Here is a 20411-nt window from a genome sequence, read left to right as displayed (position 1 = left end):
TCCTTCACATTCTTCAGAACCCTGTAATCCACATTCAAATTTGTCCTACCAAAATGAATCACCTCACACTTATCAGGGTTAAACTCCATTTGCCACTTTTCAGCCCAGCTCTGCATCCTGCCAATGTCTCTTTGCAGCCTACAACAGCCCCCCACATTATCCACTACTCCACCAATCTTGGCGTCATCAGCAAATTTACTAACCCAATCTTCAACTCCATCATCCAAGTCATTGATAAAAATCACAAATAGCAGAGGACCCAGCACTGATCCCTGTGGTACACCGCTGATTTAAAATCTAAAAAAGCAGCAAAACTAATTTACCCTATGTACATGATTCTACAATTGTGGTTATTGTAGTTGAATATATTTGCCAATACTGTATTATTTCAATGACATGTACAAGCCAACACTACCAATTTATTCTGGATATGCTAATGATAATGGTCTCTTCATGGATCACTCCAGGTTAGATTCTCACAAAAATCTTGTGCATTCTTGCTCTATAGAGAACAGGTCATTGTAGCTCAAACATGCTGAGTGTTCCAAAACATCAATCTAATCAAACATACAGCTCAAATTAATATGGTATTACAGGTATTTAACACAGACCTTTTCAGATGCCACACACGGAGTCAGACAGGAAAGTAAGGCCACAATCAGATCAGCCATGATCTTGACTGGGGGAAGCAGGCTCGAGGAGTCAAAATGGTCTCTTCCCCCCCCCCCCCCCCAGCTTCTTCTGCTCTACAAATACTGTAACACACACAATAGCATAGCCAGAAAGTCCACAGCTTCTTCACAATGTTGGGGTTCTGTTCTGTAGCTTAACTAAGTATTCAAGGATGTAAAAGTCTTAAAAAAGGGGGCCTGTGCTAATATCGATGGACTCCCCTGTCCTAACTCAGAAAGCTGCCAGCTCAGCAAAATAAAAAGTGCTATTATAGCAGAAAATGTTTTTATTGGTAAACACACATACCAGCACATTATTCCTGTTACCATGTAAGTCAACAATACAGAAAATGTAAATACAGTATTGGAGACACTGTGTTTGGAGCTCCATAGGCAAAAAAATCTAATACTACAAGTGGATAAATCTGATTTGCACACTTCCCATACTCAAAATATAGAATTTCCTATGAGGGAATGATTTACACCTAACATATTTGGGAATATGCACATACAAGGTTCAAGTAAATAATTTTAATGCACCATGTGCAAGAATGATGTAGGACAAGGGACATTTACTATATTAACAGTAAAATTTGATTGGAAGGCTAGTAAACAAGATGTTCTTCTTCAAAGAGCTTAGCTTCAGCACTGTAGTGGCTCTAAATTTCCTATTTTGGGGGTGTTTCCCTTGCATCAACCCACCACTGAAATGTAATTCACAGAAAATCTAACCAGTCTCCCCCGCTTTGTGCACATCTAGGTGATGTATGCCAGCACTCAGATTTTCCCGTTTTCTATGCAGTGTTACCAAGTCAGAGCAGTCAGGACACTGCTCGCAGTTGAACAATTGGAGATTGCTTTTCCTCAATAATGATCATTAACCCCATGAAATCGGAGAGGTGCACCCACTGCCAGTTTCTCTGCACTCGATTATGGGCAATGTATGCATGTATGTCGACCAAAGCCTTTCAAATACTGGGTTGACACTCCCAAATTCATTTTATTCCATCACCCTTACTAACACTGTAGAAGAGAGACTATCACCCAACTGTCCAGGCTGGATTCATATTCAAGTAAAATAAAATCAGTGTGCCATCATTGCTTCTCACTTTAAACAATCCCACTGCACTATTCAAAAAGCATGGAAGTTCTCGGTTATCCCGCCCAATTTGTAATCCCGCAACCCTCACCTAAAAGCAGATTATCTGGTCATCGTCACATTGCTTTCCACAAATTGGCTGATATATTTCCTACATTACAAGAACAAACTTCATTAGTTTAAAGTACTTTGAAACAAAGAGGTTGTGGAAAGTTCTTTGTGTATTTTGTTCCTTACACTTCTATTCTCAGGTTTTGGGTAAACCAGACTATATTTGAACACAAACGACCTCAAAGAACACAGTTCATATAATTTCAATTACAATCTTTACAAGCTTTTTAAAATTAAAAAATATTTAGCTTTAATCCAAAATACAAATAGTTAGCTGTTTCTCACCATTATGAAACATATGCTACAAATTAACAATAAGATGCTAAACATAATGAAACTTGCCCGGCCAACTAAATACCCTGCTGTCATAGGGTACTGAAGAAAAATACTAAGAGCCAAGTTGGTGCCCTTTTGAAACAACGGAGTAGAATGAAACCTTTTTGAAAGGCACTTACACTTTCTGGAAAATGCACGGGATCAACAGCATAACTGATGATTTATGCTACATGCAACTTATTAGGGATTTTTGCTTTCAATTTGTGTGTTTATAATTCTCAGGTTTTGCATTAGGCTGGATGAGTTCAGATTTAAAACTATCATTTTTAAACAAAATCTCCAAACAAGAAACGCATTCATGTCTGCAGTTCACTGACACCAGGCTGATTCCTGGGACAGCAGGACTGTCATATGAGGAGACACCAAATCGATTAGGATTATATTCATTGGAGTTTAGAAGAGTGAGAGGGGATCTTATAGACACTTCTAAATATCTAACAGGATTACAGGGTAAATTCAGAAAGAATGCTCCCGATGGTGGGGGAGTCCAGAACTAGGGGTCATAGTTTGAGAATAAGAGGTAAACCTTATAGGACTGAGGCGAGGAGAAATTTCTTCAGAGTGGAATTCACTATTACTCAAGGTAGTTGAGGCCAAAACAATGTATGATTTCAAGAAGGAATTAAATATAGCTCTTGGGTCTAAAGGGATGGGGGGGGGGGGGGGGGGGGGGGAAGGGGGCTGTGATCAGGGTATTGAATTTGATGATCAGTCATGATCATAACGAATGGCAGAGCAGGTTCAAAGAGCCAAATGGCCTCCTCCTGCCTCTAAGTTCTATGTATGTTTCTATTTTCCTTTCTCACATCTCATGAGAATTGGATCTCCACAACCTTTTCATTTGCACCTGGCACTGTCTAATGTGGGCTCCTGTCGTTTCCATCATCTCCAGTATACCAATGAAATTGTCAAATTATCCTTCCAAAACGAGACTTTCAACCAAAATAAAAAACCTCAAAGCTCCTGTTCATTTTCAACGGAGGAGAAAAGGTTGAAATTGATGTATTAAAGATTGGAGAAAAATTCAGAACATCCTAGAAGTATCTGTTGCTTCAGAACTATGAATAAATGTGTCCCCTTCCTTCTGCAAACTGTATGAACGCCTGTGCACATAGTTTAGGGTCTGGATTGCTAAGAAGAGAGCATAGGTACAGGGTATGCATTATTCAGAATACATTCTATTTGTACATCAGAAACATGGAAGGTGATCACTCCGATTAGATTTGTGCAAGAGTGGTATCAGGTTATTACACAAAAACAACAAGCAAAATAGATTGCGTTAATATACCATACTGTGTGAAGTTTAAGATTTGGTTAATTAAATTAACTGAAAATAACTCATGTAGCAGGCTACGTTTTAAATTCAAGTCATCTGAAGTCTACAGTACTCACTTGTTATACAAAGTTTAATAGCTCCAAAAGGATTAGCCATTTGAGAGTCAGTCTGAAGGGAAATCAATAATTGGATTTGAGTTACCCAGCCAAGACTACACTGCCTTAGTGAGGTTTTACTGTTCAACTATGACACCCATAATATTGGTCACCGCACAGTAGCAGTTTCCTAGCATCAGTATTATGAATGCAGCATTTTAGGATATTCTGCCGACTGTTTAAATGGATGGGTTTCAACAAAATAGTCAAGATTTTGTGTAATGCAAAGAAAATATTGTGAATGATGCGGTACAGCAGGCTTGTGGAATGCAAAACTACTCTGCCAACAGTCACAGCTCCTGCTCCAATGGTCTTGTCACACCACCATACCAAACCAGAGATGGTGCTCGAAAAATGCACGAAAGTAAACGTTTCCTTTGGGTTAATGAAATATTTAAAACAATAATTAATACACAGGCACAACATCAATGTTACTAATCTTTATTTTATCCCATTAGAAGTCAAATATAACCTGAATGGAGGAGGATACAGTCCACTGTAGTGCTGTAATTGCACACTAAAATATGTATTAACCCTTATTGTATTCTCAATGTTCCTCCATACAAAATGCTGTGTTAATTTACCATGGATGTAAAAATAGCCCATGGCTACAGGAAACTTTGAGTGCCTCATTAATAATATACTTACACAAACCACAGGCAGCATCCACAGTGATTAGTGACAGTAACACAAAATAAACTGCAGAGCTGCTGCTAATTAGGGAAACGTATTCACAATTATTAAAAGTGAAGGCAGTGTCTGTATCACCACTGCAGAACTTATATAGTAAAAGGCACTGTGATGATTTTTGCAAGAGTGGAGCGCATTCAACTTCCAAAATGTAGAGGTCAAGTTCCAAGTGACGAAAGGGAAATCAGCTTCAATTGAAGATATGGTGGCACTGGGGAAAGAAATAGAACAAATGTTTATATATGCACAATTAAAATTTGATTTAAAAATCAATCTACTTGCTAACTGTAGTAATCTGCACATCTATTCTAAATATCAAAATTTAACTCCAAATCCAGGAGTTCAATTTTTTTTAAAGAGGATCTAACACTTGCAGCCAACCTTCAGCCCTACAGAAACAGCATGCATGTAGGCTACAGGTCAATTCTTCTTCCTTCCAATATTACGGTCCAATTCCAACTATGTGGTTTCAAAACTGGGGTGGAGGAATTAAAGCTTGATAATCACTCAAGTTACATTATAGTATTACAATACGTCAAAAATGGCGGAGAGAAAAAGAGAACGGTATGATTGTTAAAGTTCACCAGTCAAGAAACTACTTAAATATGTACTGTTTTGGGGCAGCACGGCAGCGCAGTGGGTTAGCACTGCGGCCTCACGGCGCTGAGGTCCCAGGTTCGATCCTGGCTCTGGGTCACTGTCCGTGTGGAGTTTGCACGTTCTCGCCGTGTTTGCGTGGGTTTCGCCCCCACAACCCAAAAACGTGCAAGCTAGGTGGATTGGCCACTCTAAATTGCCCCTTAATTGGAAAAATGATTGGGTACACTAAATTTATATTTTAAAAAAATGTACTGTTTCTAGAACAGAACATGGACAAACAGAAGTTGCACCAGCTCAGAAATGTGACTTGTATCCATACATAGACGCGCTTTTAGTGGCAGTGCCAATATATTCCACCAAGAATAAATTCCCAACCTTAATGAGCCATTGAACAACGGTAGTCTTGCCTGACACCAGAGACTTCAGCATAAAATCCAGGCTGACACTCCTCTGCAGCTTCGAGGGAGGGCGGCACTGTCGGAGGTACTGCCTTTTGGACAACACATTAAAAAGGTTCCATTTGCCCTCTCAGGGGGACATAAAAGGCCCGTGGTATTATTTTGAAGAAAAAACAAGTGAAGTCTCTGTTTTCCTGCCCAATAATTATTCTTAACCAGCAACTGTAAAAAAACGATCTGCTCATTCTTGCTGTTTCTGGGATCTTGCAAATCAGTTGCTGCGTTTCCGATGTTACAACAATAATTACATTTCAAATAGTACTTCTTCGATTGTAAAACACTTCAGAACATTCAAAATTGTGAAAGGCAGTATATAAATTCAGGTCTTTCTTCTGAAAAATTCATCATTTATATTAACAAAAGAACAACTCTTATTGTAATTTATGCTGGAAATATGTTAGGAAGTAAAATTGTTTTCAATAAGTTATTGAAATGCGCAGGATTAAATTGTGCAATTATTAAGCTTTATTTGAATACTAGTACACAAGTGTTCAAAGACATCATTCAGGCTTTGAAGTGTATTTTGGTCCCAGACAAAATAAAATTATTCTTCAAATTCTGTGCTTAATAAGATCTAATTGGTTCTGGCAATGTGTCTTTTTTGCAGGTAATGTCTGCTGTGGTAATGCCTCACCTGTATGTTATATGACTACTCCTGATCTCCAACAGGGATAATTTCTTCTGTGACAAAAAATTCAACGGTCTCTTCCTCCCAGTCTTCAACGTTACTGTCCAGCTCATCCGTGTCCACACCTGTGAGGTGATGAGCAGGAATTTTCAATGACAAGGTCATGCACTCTCAAAGGATTATGCAATCGAGTTTAGAGGATACTAGATATATTTCTGCATTCCTCCAGAGGTTATTGCTGAGAAATGAACACTTCTGCATTTAGAAACACAGCATGAAGCATTAACCATTCCCAAGTCAAAAATAGTACAGGCGCTTGCCACAAAGTTTCTTCTACTTCGTTCAACCCGTACACATGTCTGACAACCTCATTTTCTAATGAACCAATTTTGCATGTCTGTTCAACCCCAAATTAGACAACAGAATGGAGACAACTGTGGGCTATGGGGAACTAAGTGAAAAGCTGCTCACGCTTAGTCAGAGCAAAGTCATCTTAATCTCATCAATAAAACATTTGGTGGGACTCTGGTCCAAGAGATACAAGTGCTCCATGGCTAAAGCAAGTGCTCCATGGCTAAAGCATGTCCTAATGATTCACTCATGCTCACCCATCTCCAATCTATGACCTTATTTCCACTAAGAGATGCCATTTCACAATATAAAGTAAAGAAAAAAACGAGAATTTGCATCCCAGTAATCTTGCTAGATCAACATAATGAATTGGCATAATCAACATCTTTCTACATAGGGAAGGAACACATTTCTAAGATGTGCACAATTTATTTTACTCTTTAAAAGGATACATGTTTTTCAAGACGGTCATTTTCAAAAAGGACACTACTCCCCTTTTAAGATAGAACACGAAATGGAAAACTAAATTACACAGAGATCACACAACCCCATTGTCACTAAATAGTGTACACAGTAGGAAAGAGAATACTAAGGTCTGTACAGGTAGTTTGACCGTGGGATTCCAAGTATTTCAATGGAGAGTAGGTCGAATTGGTGCATGAGGCGGCCTTATTTTTTCAGTGCCAAAATGCATGTTTAGGTCTATACCTGGGATACAAGTCAATACCCAGCCCCCATCCTACCTTTCAGCTAATAAATACATTTATAGGGCTTTACTCATTTGGAATTGGCCTCAAATTTTCAGCTCAGTGATATATGTTATCGCTGTACTCGCCATATAAATCAGCGCATGGGATCAACTAGGCTGTGTTGGTAGAAAATGTGTGCGGGTTTAAGACACGCCCTCACAGCAGACGGCGCATGACAACTGACTGAACAAAAATGCGTTCTCCTGCACCACCAATGGCAGTTCACATTTTATACTATGCATATAATTAAACTCATGTTTTTGGAAGGATTTGGCAAGCTTCAACGGTCGCTGTGATCTACGGTAGTTCTTGTTCCTTCATGGTTACATTAAGAACAATTAAAATTAAACAATCATTTATCACCTCCTCGGAGTTCTAGACGTTGGGGTTTCTGCTCTGCGTACATCTGACTGGTCTTCTCACGATATTTATGGAATTCTTCCATCATCTTGCGTCGCTTATCTACCAATTCCTTAAAAGATTAATGAAGTCTATTACACACTGTTTAAAAAAAACATTAATTAATACACAAGAAAACAAAATTGTATCGCAATCTTAATGTGAGACCTTCAATTTGTAAACTGTGGCCCCTCGTTCTAGACTCCCACACAAGTGAAACATCCTCTCAGCGTTGACCCTGGCAAGCCCCCTAATGAACTTATATTTTTACTAAGATCACACCTCACTCTTCTAAACTCCAATCGGTATAGGCCCAATCTGTTCAACCCTTTTCTCATAACCTATTCTCCCTTCATCCTTGGAAGCAGTAGAGTGAACCTTCTCTGAAGATTCTATAAGAGCAGAGAGGGTATGATGGAGCTGCATCAAATGCTTGTTAGGTTGCAGCTGGAGTACCGAGTGTGGTCCTCGTCGCCACACTATAGGAAGGGTGTGGAGGAGTTTGCCTGCATTCTTCTCCTTAGAGCAGAGAAGTCGGAGAGGACATGATTGAGATGGACAAAATTATGCCGAACACAGATAAGGTAGATAGGAAGGAAACTTTGCCCTTAGTAGTGTGAGTTAATAAACAGGGGAGAAAGATTTACGGTAAGGGGCAGGAGATTCAGAGGGGATTTAAGGGTAACCTTTTCACCCAGAGGGTAGGGGGAATCTGGAACTCACTGCTTGAAAAGGTGGCAGAGGCGGGAACCCTCAACATTTAAAAAGCATTTAGATGAGCACTTAGAACATACAGTGCAGAAGGAGGCCATTCGGCCCATCAAGTCTGCACCGACCCACTTAAGCGCTTCACTTCCACCCTATCCTCGTAACCCAATAACCCCTCCTAACCTTTTTGAACACCAAGTCCAATTTAGCATGGCCAATCCACCTAACCTGCACGTCTTTGGACTGTGGGAGGAAACTGGGGCACCTGGAGGAAACCCACACAGACACGGGGAGAACGTGCAGACTCTGCACGGACAGTGACCCAGCGGGAATCGAACCTGTGACCTTGACGCTGTGAAGCCACAGTGCTGTCTACTTGCGCTACCGTGCTATCTACTTGTGCTACCGTGCTGCCTAATGACTTAGAACATAGAACAGTACAGCACAGAACAGGCCCTTCGGCCCTCAATGTTGTGCCGAGCCATGATCACCCTACTCAAACCCACGTATCCACCCTATACCCGTAACCCAACAACCCCCCCTTAACCTTACTTTATTAGGACACTACGGGCAATTTAGCATGGCCAATCCACCTAACCTGCACATCTTTGGACTGTGGGAGGAAACCGGAGCACCCGGAGGAAACCCACGCAAACAGGGGGAGGACGTGCAGACTCCACACAGACAGTGACCCAGCCGGGAATCGAACCTGGGACTCTGGAGCTGTGAAGCATTTATGCTAACCACCATGCTACCCTGCTGCCCCTGACTTGAAATGTCATTAGGAAATCCAGTACACATCTAAAGGTTCCCCATTATCCATTTTGCTTGTTACTTCCTCAAAGGGCTCTAATAAATTAGTCAAACATGATTTTGCTTTCATAAGACCATAAGACATAGGAGCAGAATTAGGCCACTTGGCCCATCGAGTCTGCTCCGCCATTCAATCATGGCTGATGTTTTTCTCACCCCCATTCTTCTGTCTTCTCCCCATAACCCCATATTAATCGTAAAACAACATTGACTCTGCCGGAGTGTACTGATTTTCTAATGTCCTGCTATTACCTCCTTAAAATTGATCTAGAGATGAATCAAAGGAGGCATTCATCAAAAGACAATACAAATGCGAATTAATATAAATTTCAAATTTTCCAGTCAAGATGGTGAGGAATTCGCACTTGAACAAAATACCCAGAGCTGAGTTTACAGGAATAGAAGGGGTGCTCATGGTTAAGGTGCTCATTATACATCTTCAAGAAGAATTTGTAGATATTTAATGGCTGGATGAATTGATAGAACCGGTCATACAGTCACTCAAAACCAATATTAGCCATCATTTGCTGAAAGACAATTGACCATTTTTACTCATTCCTAAACAGAGGACAGATTCTTAAAAATCCAATATATTTAGAGAGGGTAATAGATTACACAATTCTTTTTATCAGAAAATATTTTATTGAGGCACTTATAATTTTAACAATTTTCAACATCAAATGTCAACAAAAAAAACAATATAACCAACAAACTCCCCGAGCTCAAACTCCAGCCAACACGGCTTACACAAACAGTGGCACCATCCTCAGCCACCCAATCATTGGTTCTCCTGTCCTTATGCGTTTCTCCGATCCCTCCACGTCCCCCCCTCCTGACAGCTTAATTTTTCTCAAAGAAGTTGCTGAATGGCTGCCACCTCCGAGCAAATCCCTGCAACAAGCCCCTCAAGGCGAATTTCATTTTTTCCAAGTCTGAGAAACCCTGCTATGACGCTAACCCATACCCCCAACTTCGGGGTCTCCAAGTCCCTCCATCCTAGTAGGATCTATCTCTGGGCCACCAGGGAGGCGAAGGCCAGGACGTCAGCCTCTTTCACCCCTGGGCTCCCAGGTCTTCCGACACACCAAAGATCGCCACCTCTGGACTCGGCACCACCCTCGCTTGCAGGACCTCTGACATGACGTCAGCAAACCCCTGCCAGAATCCCCCCGCAGCCTTTCCCAAAACATATGGACATGGTTCGCAAGACCCCTGCATAGCGCCCACACCTAACCTCTATCTCCTCAAAGAACCTGCTCATCCAGCCACAGTCATGTGTGCCCTGTGGACCACTTTAAACTGTATCAGGTTGAGCCTGGCACACGACGAGGATGCATTAACTCTCCTCAGGGCCTCCTTGCATAACCCGGCCTCCAACTCCCCACCCAGCTCTTCTTCCCACTTTCTCGTCACCTCCCCTATCGGGGCTCCCTCCCACTCCATCAGCTCCTTATAGATGTCTGAGACCTTCCCTTCTCCCGTTCTCGACACCACCTTGCAGTACCTGGTGCGGCAAGGTAGAAACCTGCCTCCGCACAAAATCACTCACCTGCAAAGACCGATTCCCCCCAGGTAACTCAAACTCCTCCTCCAGCTCTTCCAAGCTCGGGAAACCCTCATCAATAAAGAGATTCCCAAATCTCTCGATACCTGCCCGCTGCCACCTCCAAACCCCCCCGGTCTGAACCGGTGGTCAGCACATATCGGTGAGATTACACAATTCTTTCTTTTAAAAAATAAATTTAGAGTGCCCAATTCATTTGTCCAATTAAGGGGCAATTTAGCGTGGCCAATCCACCTAACCTGCACATCTTTGGGTTGTGGGGGCGAAACCCACCCAAATACAGGGAGAATGTGCAAACTCCACACAGACAGTGACTCAGAGTCGGGATCGAACCTGGGACCCCGGCGGCGTGAGGCTGTAGTGCGACCCACTGCACCACCGTGCTGCCCAAGATTACACAATTCTTAACCAAATTACTTAATTCCCTTTTGGGTAGAAAGTTGTCGAGAACAGTCAGTGACAATTCTGACAGTTAGAGCTACCTGTTCCTAAAGCATTAATGAGCTCAATATTATAAATGTTGCAACGCCACATTGTAGCTCATGGCATACAATACTCATACAGAATGAAAATCATGAAGCTGGCCAAAGGAAGAGGATGGGGTTAAATAATTATTAGGACACCGGTGACATGAATTTAATTTATTTTCGTGGAAATTATGTCCTGCCAGTACACTATTCCATTTTCACTTTTGGATTTGTGACGTTTGTTTTTAATACAAAAACCTAACCACTTACCTTGGAGGCCTTGGACTGGCTCAAACGATCTTTCTGTTCAAATATTTTTGAGTATTTCTTATAATCTTTTTTGATTTGCTGGGGGAAATTAAAATGTACATGTTAACCAAGGGAGAAGAACATTATGCAAATGTAAATTTTAATTGGCGAGTTTGCTAACAGCTATTCACAAAATTCTCTCTGCCGCCGAAACATTCACTATACAAAAATGATACGTAAAAGTAATAAAACACCTGGAATTTTTATTACGAATATATTTTATCACAATTGGCAAAGAGTGACTATTGAACAGCCACATTTAGATGGGTACAAACTCAATTCCTACCCTATGCTAAATTAATGAGATCACAGTTAGACTGTCTCAATGTTATGGGCTAAAGCACCTACAGCTGATCTCTAACTGAGACAATGTAACAAAAATTGCTGATGGACACCAGTGGGGACGGGATCAAGCTCTGTTATGATGTCCTATTTAACCTGCCAGCACCGATTAGGTGCATGGATGAACAATGAACACTTGGGTCACAATTCCAGAAGGTGACATAGGTCGAATCCCATCCAGGAAAGAATGGGTCTCTTCAGAAAAGGAGTGGGAGAGAATGTTGGCAAATTAATCACCGTACAAAATTACTCCAAACAGCAAACTAAGTGGCACAGAAAGAGTGATCATCTGGTTTTAATTAAAATCTGCAGGCATGTGAAATATAGCCCGATAAGTCTTCAAACTGTGTGTCACAGTAGATAGATTATACCAAATTCAACCTCGATAAAAAGGCAACATGCATGCAAGATTATTTATTTTATGGTATCAACATTCATCAGAGGAGTTTCAAAATATTATTCTTGGGCCTTAATTAAATATGATTTTCAAGCTAGCCATATAAATGTACCATGCAGTAACATAAGGTACACGGAGTGAGCTAATCTATGGATGAATCATCGCTAACCATGATTACATAGGGAAACTTCTAATTATTTTCCCTTCCTCTGATCTGCCAACATTCACTGTCGGTTGTTATTTTATCACTTTTTTCCCATATACGTAACAATAAACATTTAAAAATTGCCCCGGTGATGGCTGGAGTGTGGAAAAAACGTTGAAAACGTTGCTAGGATACTATGAGAGCAAGAAATACATGCATGTCGCAAACCAAGCTCAATTAATTACATTTAAATATGTACTCAAGACAGTGCCTCAACTGATACATGAATAATTACTGGACTTATGGATATTTGGGGCGATTGTTATTGTCAGAATTTACTGCGGTATGCAGGTTTCTGGACCCAACTCGTACAGTGCTATATTATTAAGTAGCTTTGTAGATTTTCTTGGCAAAGATAACTTTCCAGCTCCAAACCAATTAATCTTTCAGGGTCCCCCCCCTGTCCAACCCCAACATTGATACCACTGAAACAGGTCTACTTCAAAAAGCACATCAGCTTGCTAAATAAGCTGGAGCAGGGGGAAATATTTAGATACATGCAGGTTTGAGACTTTGCCAAGAAGGAGATACAGAGCTTCCTGGTGGAGCCGACCTCCACAACAGAGGGACTGGAGAAGGGGGTAGTGTCGGTGGTTTACCGGGCGATTTTGGAGGGGAGGAGGAGAAGGCACCGCTGGAAGGGATCAAAGCAAAGTGGGAGGAAGACTTGAGTGAAGGTATGGAGGAGGTGCTCTGGAGAGTGCATGCCTCCACCTCGTGTGAGGGGTTGGGGTTGATACAGCTAAGGTGGTGTATAAAGCACACCTCACAAAGGCGAGGATGAGTCAAGGGGGTAGAAGAGTGTGTGAACGTTGCGGGGGTGGGAGGCGCAAACCATGTTCATATGTTTTGGTCCTGTCCAAAGCTAGATGTTTACTGGAGGGAGGTTTTTAGGGTAATCTCGAAGGTGGTGCACGTGAATCTTGGCTAGGCCCTCAGAAGGCCATATTCGGTATGTCGGATCAGCAGGGATTGGAACCGGGCGAGGAGGCAGATGTTGCAACCCGACGCCTTGTTGATCGCCAGAAGGTTAGGGACCTGGAGCTTGAGCTGGATGAACTTCGGATCATTCGGGAGGCAGAGGGGGTCATAGATAGGAGCTTCAGGGACGTAGTTACACCAAAGACTGGAGATAGATGGGTAACTGTAAGAGGGACTGGGAAGAAGCAGTCAGTGCAGGGACCCCCTGCGGTCGTTCCCCTGAGTAACAAGTATACCGTTTTGGATACTTGTGCGGGGGACGACTTACCAGGGGTAAGCCATGGGGTATGGGCCTCTGGCACGGAGTCTGTCCCTGTTGCTCAGAAGGGAAGGGGGGGGGGGGAGAGGAGTAGAACATTAGTAATTGGGGACTCAATAGTCAGGGGCACAGATAGGAGATTTTGTGGGAGCGAGAGAGACTCACGTTTGGTATGTTGCCTCCCAGGTGCAAGGGTACGTGATGTCTCAGATCGTGTTTTCCGGGTCCTTAAGGGGGAGGGGGAGCAGCCCCAAGTCGTAGTCCACATTGGCACTAACGACATAGGTAGGAAACGGGACAAGGATGTCAGGCAGGCCTTTAGGGAGCTAGGATGGAAGCTCAGAGCGAGAACAAACAAGAGTTGTTATCTCTGGGTTGTTGCCCGTGCCACGTGATAGTGAGACGAGGAATAGGGAGAGAGAGCAATTAAACACGTGGCTACAGGGATGGTGCAGGCGGGAGGGATTCAGATTTCTGGATAACTGGGGCTTTTTCTGGGGAAGGTGGGACCTCTATAGACAGGATGGTCTACATCTGAACCTGAGGGGCACCAATATCCTGGGGGGGAGATTTGTTAGTGCTCTTTGGGGGGGTTTAAACTAATTCAGCAGGGGCTTGGGAACCTGGATTGTAGTTTTGGGGTACGGGAGATTGAGAGTATAGAGGTCAAGAGCACAGATTTGACTTCGCAGGAGGGTGCCAGTGTTCAGGTAGGTGGTTTGAAGTGTGTCTACTTCAATGCCAGGAGTATACGAAATAAGGTAGGGGAACTGGCAGCATGGGTTGGTACCTGGGACTTCGACGTTGTGGCCATTTCAGAGACATGGATAGAGCAGGGACAGGAATGGTTGTTGCAGGTTCCGGGGTTTAGGTGTTTTAGTAAGCTCAGAGAAGGGGGCAAAAGAGGGGGAGGTGCGGCGCTGCTAGTCAAGGACAGTATTACGGTGGCGGAAAGGATGCTAGATGGGGACTCTTCTTCCGAGGTAGTATGAGCTGAGGTTAGAAACAGGAAAGGAGAGGTCACCCTGTTGGGAGTTTTCTATAGGCCACCTAATAGTTCTAGGGATGTAGAGGAAAGGATGGCGAAGATGATTCTGGAAAAGAGCGAAAGTAACAGGGTAGTTGTTATGGGAGACTTTAACTTTCCAAATATTGACTGGAAAAGATATAGTTCGAGTACATTAGATGGGTCGTTCTTTGTACAATGTGTGCAGGAGGGTTTCCTGACACAATATGTTGACAGGCCAACAAGAGGCGAGGCCACATTGGATTTGGTTTTGGGTAATGAACCAGGCCAGGTGTTAGATCTGGAAGTAGGTGAGCATTTTGGAAACAGTGACCACAATTCGGTGACCTTTACGTTAGTGATGGAAAGGGATAAGTATACCCCGCAGGGCAAGAGTTATAGCTGGGGGAAGGGCAATTATGATGCCATTAGACATGACTTAGGATGTGTAGGTTGGAGAAGTAGGCTGCAAGGGTTGGGCACACTGGATATGTGGAGCTTGTTCAAGGAACAGCTATTGCGTGTTCTTGATAAGTACGTACCAGTCAGGCAGGGAGGAAGGGGTAGAGCGAGGGAACCGTGGTTTACCAAAGAAGTGGAATCTCTTGTTAAGAGGAAGAAGGAGGCCTATGTGAAGATGAGGCGTGAAGTTTCAGTTGGGGCGCTTGATAGTTACAAGGAAGCGAGGAAGGATCTAAAGAGAGAGCTAAGACGAGCAAGGAGGGGACATGAGAAGTCTTTGACAGGTAGGATCAAGGAAAACCCAGAAGCTTTCTATAGGTATGTCAGGAATAAAAGAATGACTAGGGTAAGAGTAGGGCCAGTCAAGGACAGTGGTGGGAAGTTGTGTGTGGAGGCTGAGGAGATAAGCGAGATACTAAATGAATACTTTTCGTCAGTATTCACTCAGGAAAAAGATAATGTTGTGGAGGAGAATGCTGAGACCCAGGCTATTAGAATAGATGGCATTGAGGTGCGTAGGGAAGAAGTGTTGGCAATTCTGGACAAGGTGAAAATAGATAAGTCCCCGGGGCCTGATGGGATTTATCCTAGGATTCTCTGGGAAGCCAGGGAAGAGATTGCTGAGCCTTTGGCTTTGATTTTTATGTCATCATTGGCTACAGGAATAGTGCCAGAGGACTGGAGGGTAGCAAATGTGGTCCCTTTGTTCAAGAAGGGGAGTAATGACAACCCCGGTAACTATAGGCCGGTGAGCCTCACGTCTGTTGTGGGTAAAGTCTTGGAGAGGATTATAAGAGATACGATTTATAATCATCTAGATAGGAATAATATGATTAGGGATAGTCAGCATGATTTTGTGAAGGGTAGGTCATGCCTCACAAACCTTATCGAGTTCTTTGAGAAGGTGATTGAACAGGTAGACGAGGGTAGAGCAGTTGATGTGGTGTATATGGATTTCAGTAAAGCGTTTGATAAGGTTCCCCACCGTTGGCTATTGCAGAAAATACGGAGGCTGGGGATTGAGGGTGATTTAGAGATGTGGATCAGAAATTGGCTAGTTGAAAGAAGACAGAGGGTGGTGGTGGATGGCAAATGTTCAGAATGGAGTTCAGTTACGAGTGGCGTACCACAAGGATCTGTTCTGGGGCCGTTGCTGTTTGTCATTTTTATAAATGACCTAGAGGAGGGCACAGAAGGTTGGGTGAGTAAATTTGCAGATGGCACTAAAGTCGGTGGAGTTGTAGACAGTGTGGAAGGATGTTGCAGGTTACAGAGGGACATAGATAAGCTGCAGAGCTGGGCTGAGAGGTGGCAAATGGAGTTTAATGTAGAGAAGTGTGAGGTGATTCACTTTGGAAAGAATAACAGGAATGCGGAATATTTGGCTAATGGTAAAATTCTTGGCAGTGTGGATGAGCAGAGGGATCTCGGTGTCCATGTACATAGATCCCTGAAAGTTGCCACCCAGGTTGATAGGGTTGTGAAGAAGGCCTATGGTGTGTTGGCCTTTATTGGTAGAGGGATTGAGTTCCGGAGCCATGAGGTCATGTTGCAGCTGTACAAAACTCTGGTACGGCCGCATTTGAAGTATTGCGTACAGTTCTGGTCGCCTCATTATAGGAAGGACGTGGAAGCTTTGGAATGGGTGCAGAGGAGATTTACCAGGATGTTGCCTGGTATGGAGGGAAAATCTTATGAGGAAAGGCTGATGGACTTGAGGTTGTTTTCGTTAGAGAGAAGAAGGTTAAGAGGTGACTTAATAGAGGAATACAAAATGATCAGAGGGTTAGATAGGGTGGACAGTGAGAGCCTTCTCCCGCGGATGGAGGTGGCTAGCACGAGGGGACATAGCTTTAAATTGAGGGGTAATAGATATAGGACAGAGGTCAGAGGTAGGTTTTTTTACACAAAGAGTGGTGAGGCCGTGGAATGCCCTACCTGCAACAGTAGTGAACTCGCCAACATTGAGGGCATTTAAAAGTTTATTGGATAAGCACATGGATGATAATGGCATAGTGTAGGTTAGATGGCCGTTAGTTTTTGACTTCCCATGTCGGTGCAACAGCGTGGGCCGAAGGGCCTGTACTGCGCTGTATTGTTCTATGTTCTAAGGTGGATCCTGTTGGGGTGGAGGTCAACCTCTCCACCTTGTACCCTGGCGTGGGGTCTTGCTGGAATTCTTAATTCGAGAAGGTGAAGTTTGAGCCGAGGGGAAGGATGGAGGGGTTTCTACAATTCATGGGTGCTATTCATGATGCAGTGTCAAGAATGGAGGTCATCGAACATTGGGGGTGGGGGGGGGACAACAACTGTGTATGTTGATGGTGGCTATGGGTGATTCCGGATTCTTTTTTTATTCAATGTTTGTGTTGATGTGTGGATTGTTGTTTGGGGGTTGGTGGGAGGATGGAATTGTTGTTATTGTTAAGGTGATTGACATTGTTTTCGTTACTGTTGGGTGTGAATTGCAAAGAAAATGTGAAAACGGAGAATAAAAACTTTTTTTTAAAAAGCCTGCTAAGAAATATGTCAACTATAGTCAGATTTTGCTCAAATGAGCACTGTTTGCACACCTTAAGCTGATCCTGCGAGAGCAGGGAAACTGTTCTGGGTCTCCACAGCAGTTGGCAGAAACGATCCTTGGTGTTCTTCTGTAAGAGACGCCCCTGGAATGTCCACATCCAGTATGCATTATCCACCTAAGATACATGTCCAAAACATTACAAAAGCATACAGAAACACGTTTGCCCTAGGTCCTGCAGAATATGCATTCTTCACAGTAGCAACTATTTCAGATATATTTTTTAGTCTTCCTGTGAGGACAAGGGAATAAATTACTCCCTTACCTAAGCTGATGCAACTTTCAAGCTGTACACTTTAAGAAATCACACAAGATTCAAGGGGGATCAGCTTGAAAGGCAGCACAGTGGCGCAGTGGATAGCACTGGGACTTCGACGCTGAGGACCTGTGTTTGAATTCCGGCCCTGGTCATTGTGCAAACTCCACACGGACATTCTCCCCGTTTCTGTGTGGGTTTCACCCCCACAACCCAAAGATGTGCAGGATAGGTGGATTGGGCACACTAAATTGCCCCTTAATTGGAAAAAAAATAATAATTGGGTACTCTAAATTTATAAAAGAAAAGGGGGAGGGTGGAAATCAGCTTCTCGTCCCAACCCACAGGGAAGCATTTCTACTTCCACACTGCAGCACTCTTGGGATCTCAATTCCAATGAGCCTATGAGGCGAATGCAGCGAGACGCCACTGCCTGTTTTGCATCACTCCCCAGAAACCAGGATGCACTGTAGAAAAGCCCAGACCTCAATCCTGCAATAAACATAATCCAAAATTTATGACTAGGAATGACTCCGTTCTCTTCATCCCACAGTTTACAAGGGAGATTTGAAATCTTGATATTTATGACACTAGTACATTAACATTACCTTGTGACTCCACCACGATACTGAAGTTACTACATATCGTCCTGTTGGGTCCCATTCAACATCAGAAGCCATATAATGTTCAGCTACATTCATCAGCGTGCAATCTGACGTGTCGTAAAATGCCAAAGCACCGTTCATGCTACAAATTCAGAATATTTTATATTAAAACAAGATTCTGAGCAATATTACAGAATTTGTAAGCTTTCCCCATTCATCCTCACACATTTAAACTATGGATAGAGTGCACTCCTACATTACAAGTGACCACTTTGATAAATATTCCATTGACTGTAAAACACTGATGCCCAGAGGTTGTGAAAGGTGCCATGTAATTGAAATTTCTTATATTTTAAAGAAAATAACATGCCAATTTGGACGCACCATTACTCATTAACATGAGCTTTTAAACATTTGTCATTGTGAACCTCATCAGGCTTTGTAAGCGAACAGTAGACACCAGAATAGAGCATGCTGCTGGCATACACAACTAGTGAATTGCCTTTGGGATTAGGACAACTTCTTCAAACAACTTTCTTCACTGACTGCACCATTCTGTGAGCATAGCTACTACACAATACCAGGTACTTTTCTCGTAGGCAGAAGATCCTTTCGGTTAGAAACTATTCTGAATTACTGTCGTCTTAAATTTTTATTTATTCCACTTGTCAGATCAGCCTCATTAAATCAGTATTTTTACCCTCATGGGTGATTCAGGACAAGTACATTTGCATCACTTCTGACAAAATGTTAAAATGTTTAAAATGTTGATCATTTGCTGTGGTCATCTCATCCAATTACTCCCCTGGAGATATTGTCAATAGAACAGAATCCCTACAGTGCAGGAAGTGGCCATTTGGCCCATTGAGATTGCACCTGTTCACTGAAGGAAGCACTCGGAGTAGGCCCATTCCACCCCCCCCCCCCCCCCCCCCCCATCCCTATAACCCCACCTAACCTGCACATCTTTGGACTGTGGGAGGAATCCGGAGCAAACCCATGCAGACATGGGAGAACTTACAAAATCCACACAGTTACCCAAGGCTGAAATTGAGCCAGGGTCCCTGACACGGTGAGATAGCAGTGCCACCCCACCAGGAACTGCATGCTTGACCGATTGGAAGGCCTCAAACCCCACATTAATCAATCCACCAACACTCACCTCCTTAGACCAGCCAATGCCACAAATTGTCCTTGCGGACTCCAAAAGATGCTATTAGCTTGCTGCTTATCGAACACTTCTGCGCGAAGAAGAAATTACAACGTTAATTTTGGCCACCTCAGACTGAAGAAACAATTAGTTTACTATCTGAACAAGTCTTCCATCCAGTCTTTACCAACAAATACCTGCGGCGATTTAAAAAATACCTACCTGCAATCAGAAACAAAACTGTTGCACAATGCTGCCAGTTAAGAACAAATACCAACAATGCTATTACACTAACACCATAGAAGGTTAGCAGAACCACAGTAGTGTACAGATTTTCAGCAATTGAAACAGCAACCAATCATTGACAGCTTGTATATGTTGATAAATGGCAAACATACACGTTCCTATATGGTTTAAAAAAAAAATTTCTTTTAAAATTTAGAGTACCCATTTATTTTTTTCCAATTAGGGGTAATTTAGCGTGGCCAATCCACCTATCCTGCACATCTTTCGGTTGTGGGGGTCTCGAATGGCAGCCTGTGACTAGTGGTGTGCCTGAGGGGTCAGTGCTGGGACTATAACTGAAGGCACTGTTGCTAAGTTTGCAGATGATATTTTCAGTGTAACTTCATTGCAGTGTTAATGTAAGCCTACTTGTGATAAAGATTATTATATGGGAACTGTAATATAGTGTGGCCTAACCAAGTTTCCATGACATAGAAGCTGAATTAGACCACTAGGCCCATCGAGTCTGCTCCGGCATTCAATCATGGCTGATATTTT

The 20411-nt window shown here is 42.8% G+C and overlaps 1 protein-coding gene across 1 annotated transcript in view; it reads right to left on the bottom strand.

Annotated features, from left to right (window-relative positions):
• Positions 1 to 4073: 4073 nt before the first annotated feature.
• The window catches only part of eif3ba (eukaryotic translation initiation factor 3, subunit Ba), a 44599-nt gene continuing 28261 nt past the window's right edge, over positions 4074 to 20411 (bottom strand). Inside the window, exons 13-19 of the mRNA XM_038819781.1 lie at positions 19641 to 19719; positions 18482 to 18620; positions 17610 to 17735; positions 11346 to 11423; positions 7488 to 7596; positions 6031 to 6149; positions 4074 to 4549 (exon numbers count right to left, since the gene is read on the bottom strand). Of these exons, the coding sequence (XP_038675709.1) occupies positions 6046 to 6149; positions 7488 to 7596; positions 11346 to 11423; positions 17610 to 17735; positions 18482 to 18620; positions 19641 to 19719 (635 nt within the window). The 3' untranslated portion in view covers positions 4074 to 4549; positions 6031 to 6045. The remainder of the gene's footprint in view (positions 4550 to 6030; positions 6150 to 7487; positions 7597 to 11345; positions 11424 to 17609; positions 17736 to 18481; positions 18621 to 19640; positions 19720 to 20411) is intronic.

This window comes from Scyliorhinus canicula, chromosome 15, assembly GCF_902713615.1.
Source record: "Scyliorhinus canicula chromosome 15, sScyCan1.1, whole genome shotgun sequence".
Classification (NCBI taxonomy): domain Eukaryota; kingdom Metazoa; phylum Chordata; class Chondrichthyes; order Carcharhiniformes; family Scyliorhinidae; genus Scyliorhinus; species Scyliorhinus canicula.
Note: the sequence above shows the minus strand (reverse complement) of the source record. Positions and strands in the feature narration are given on the sequence as shown.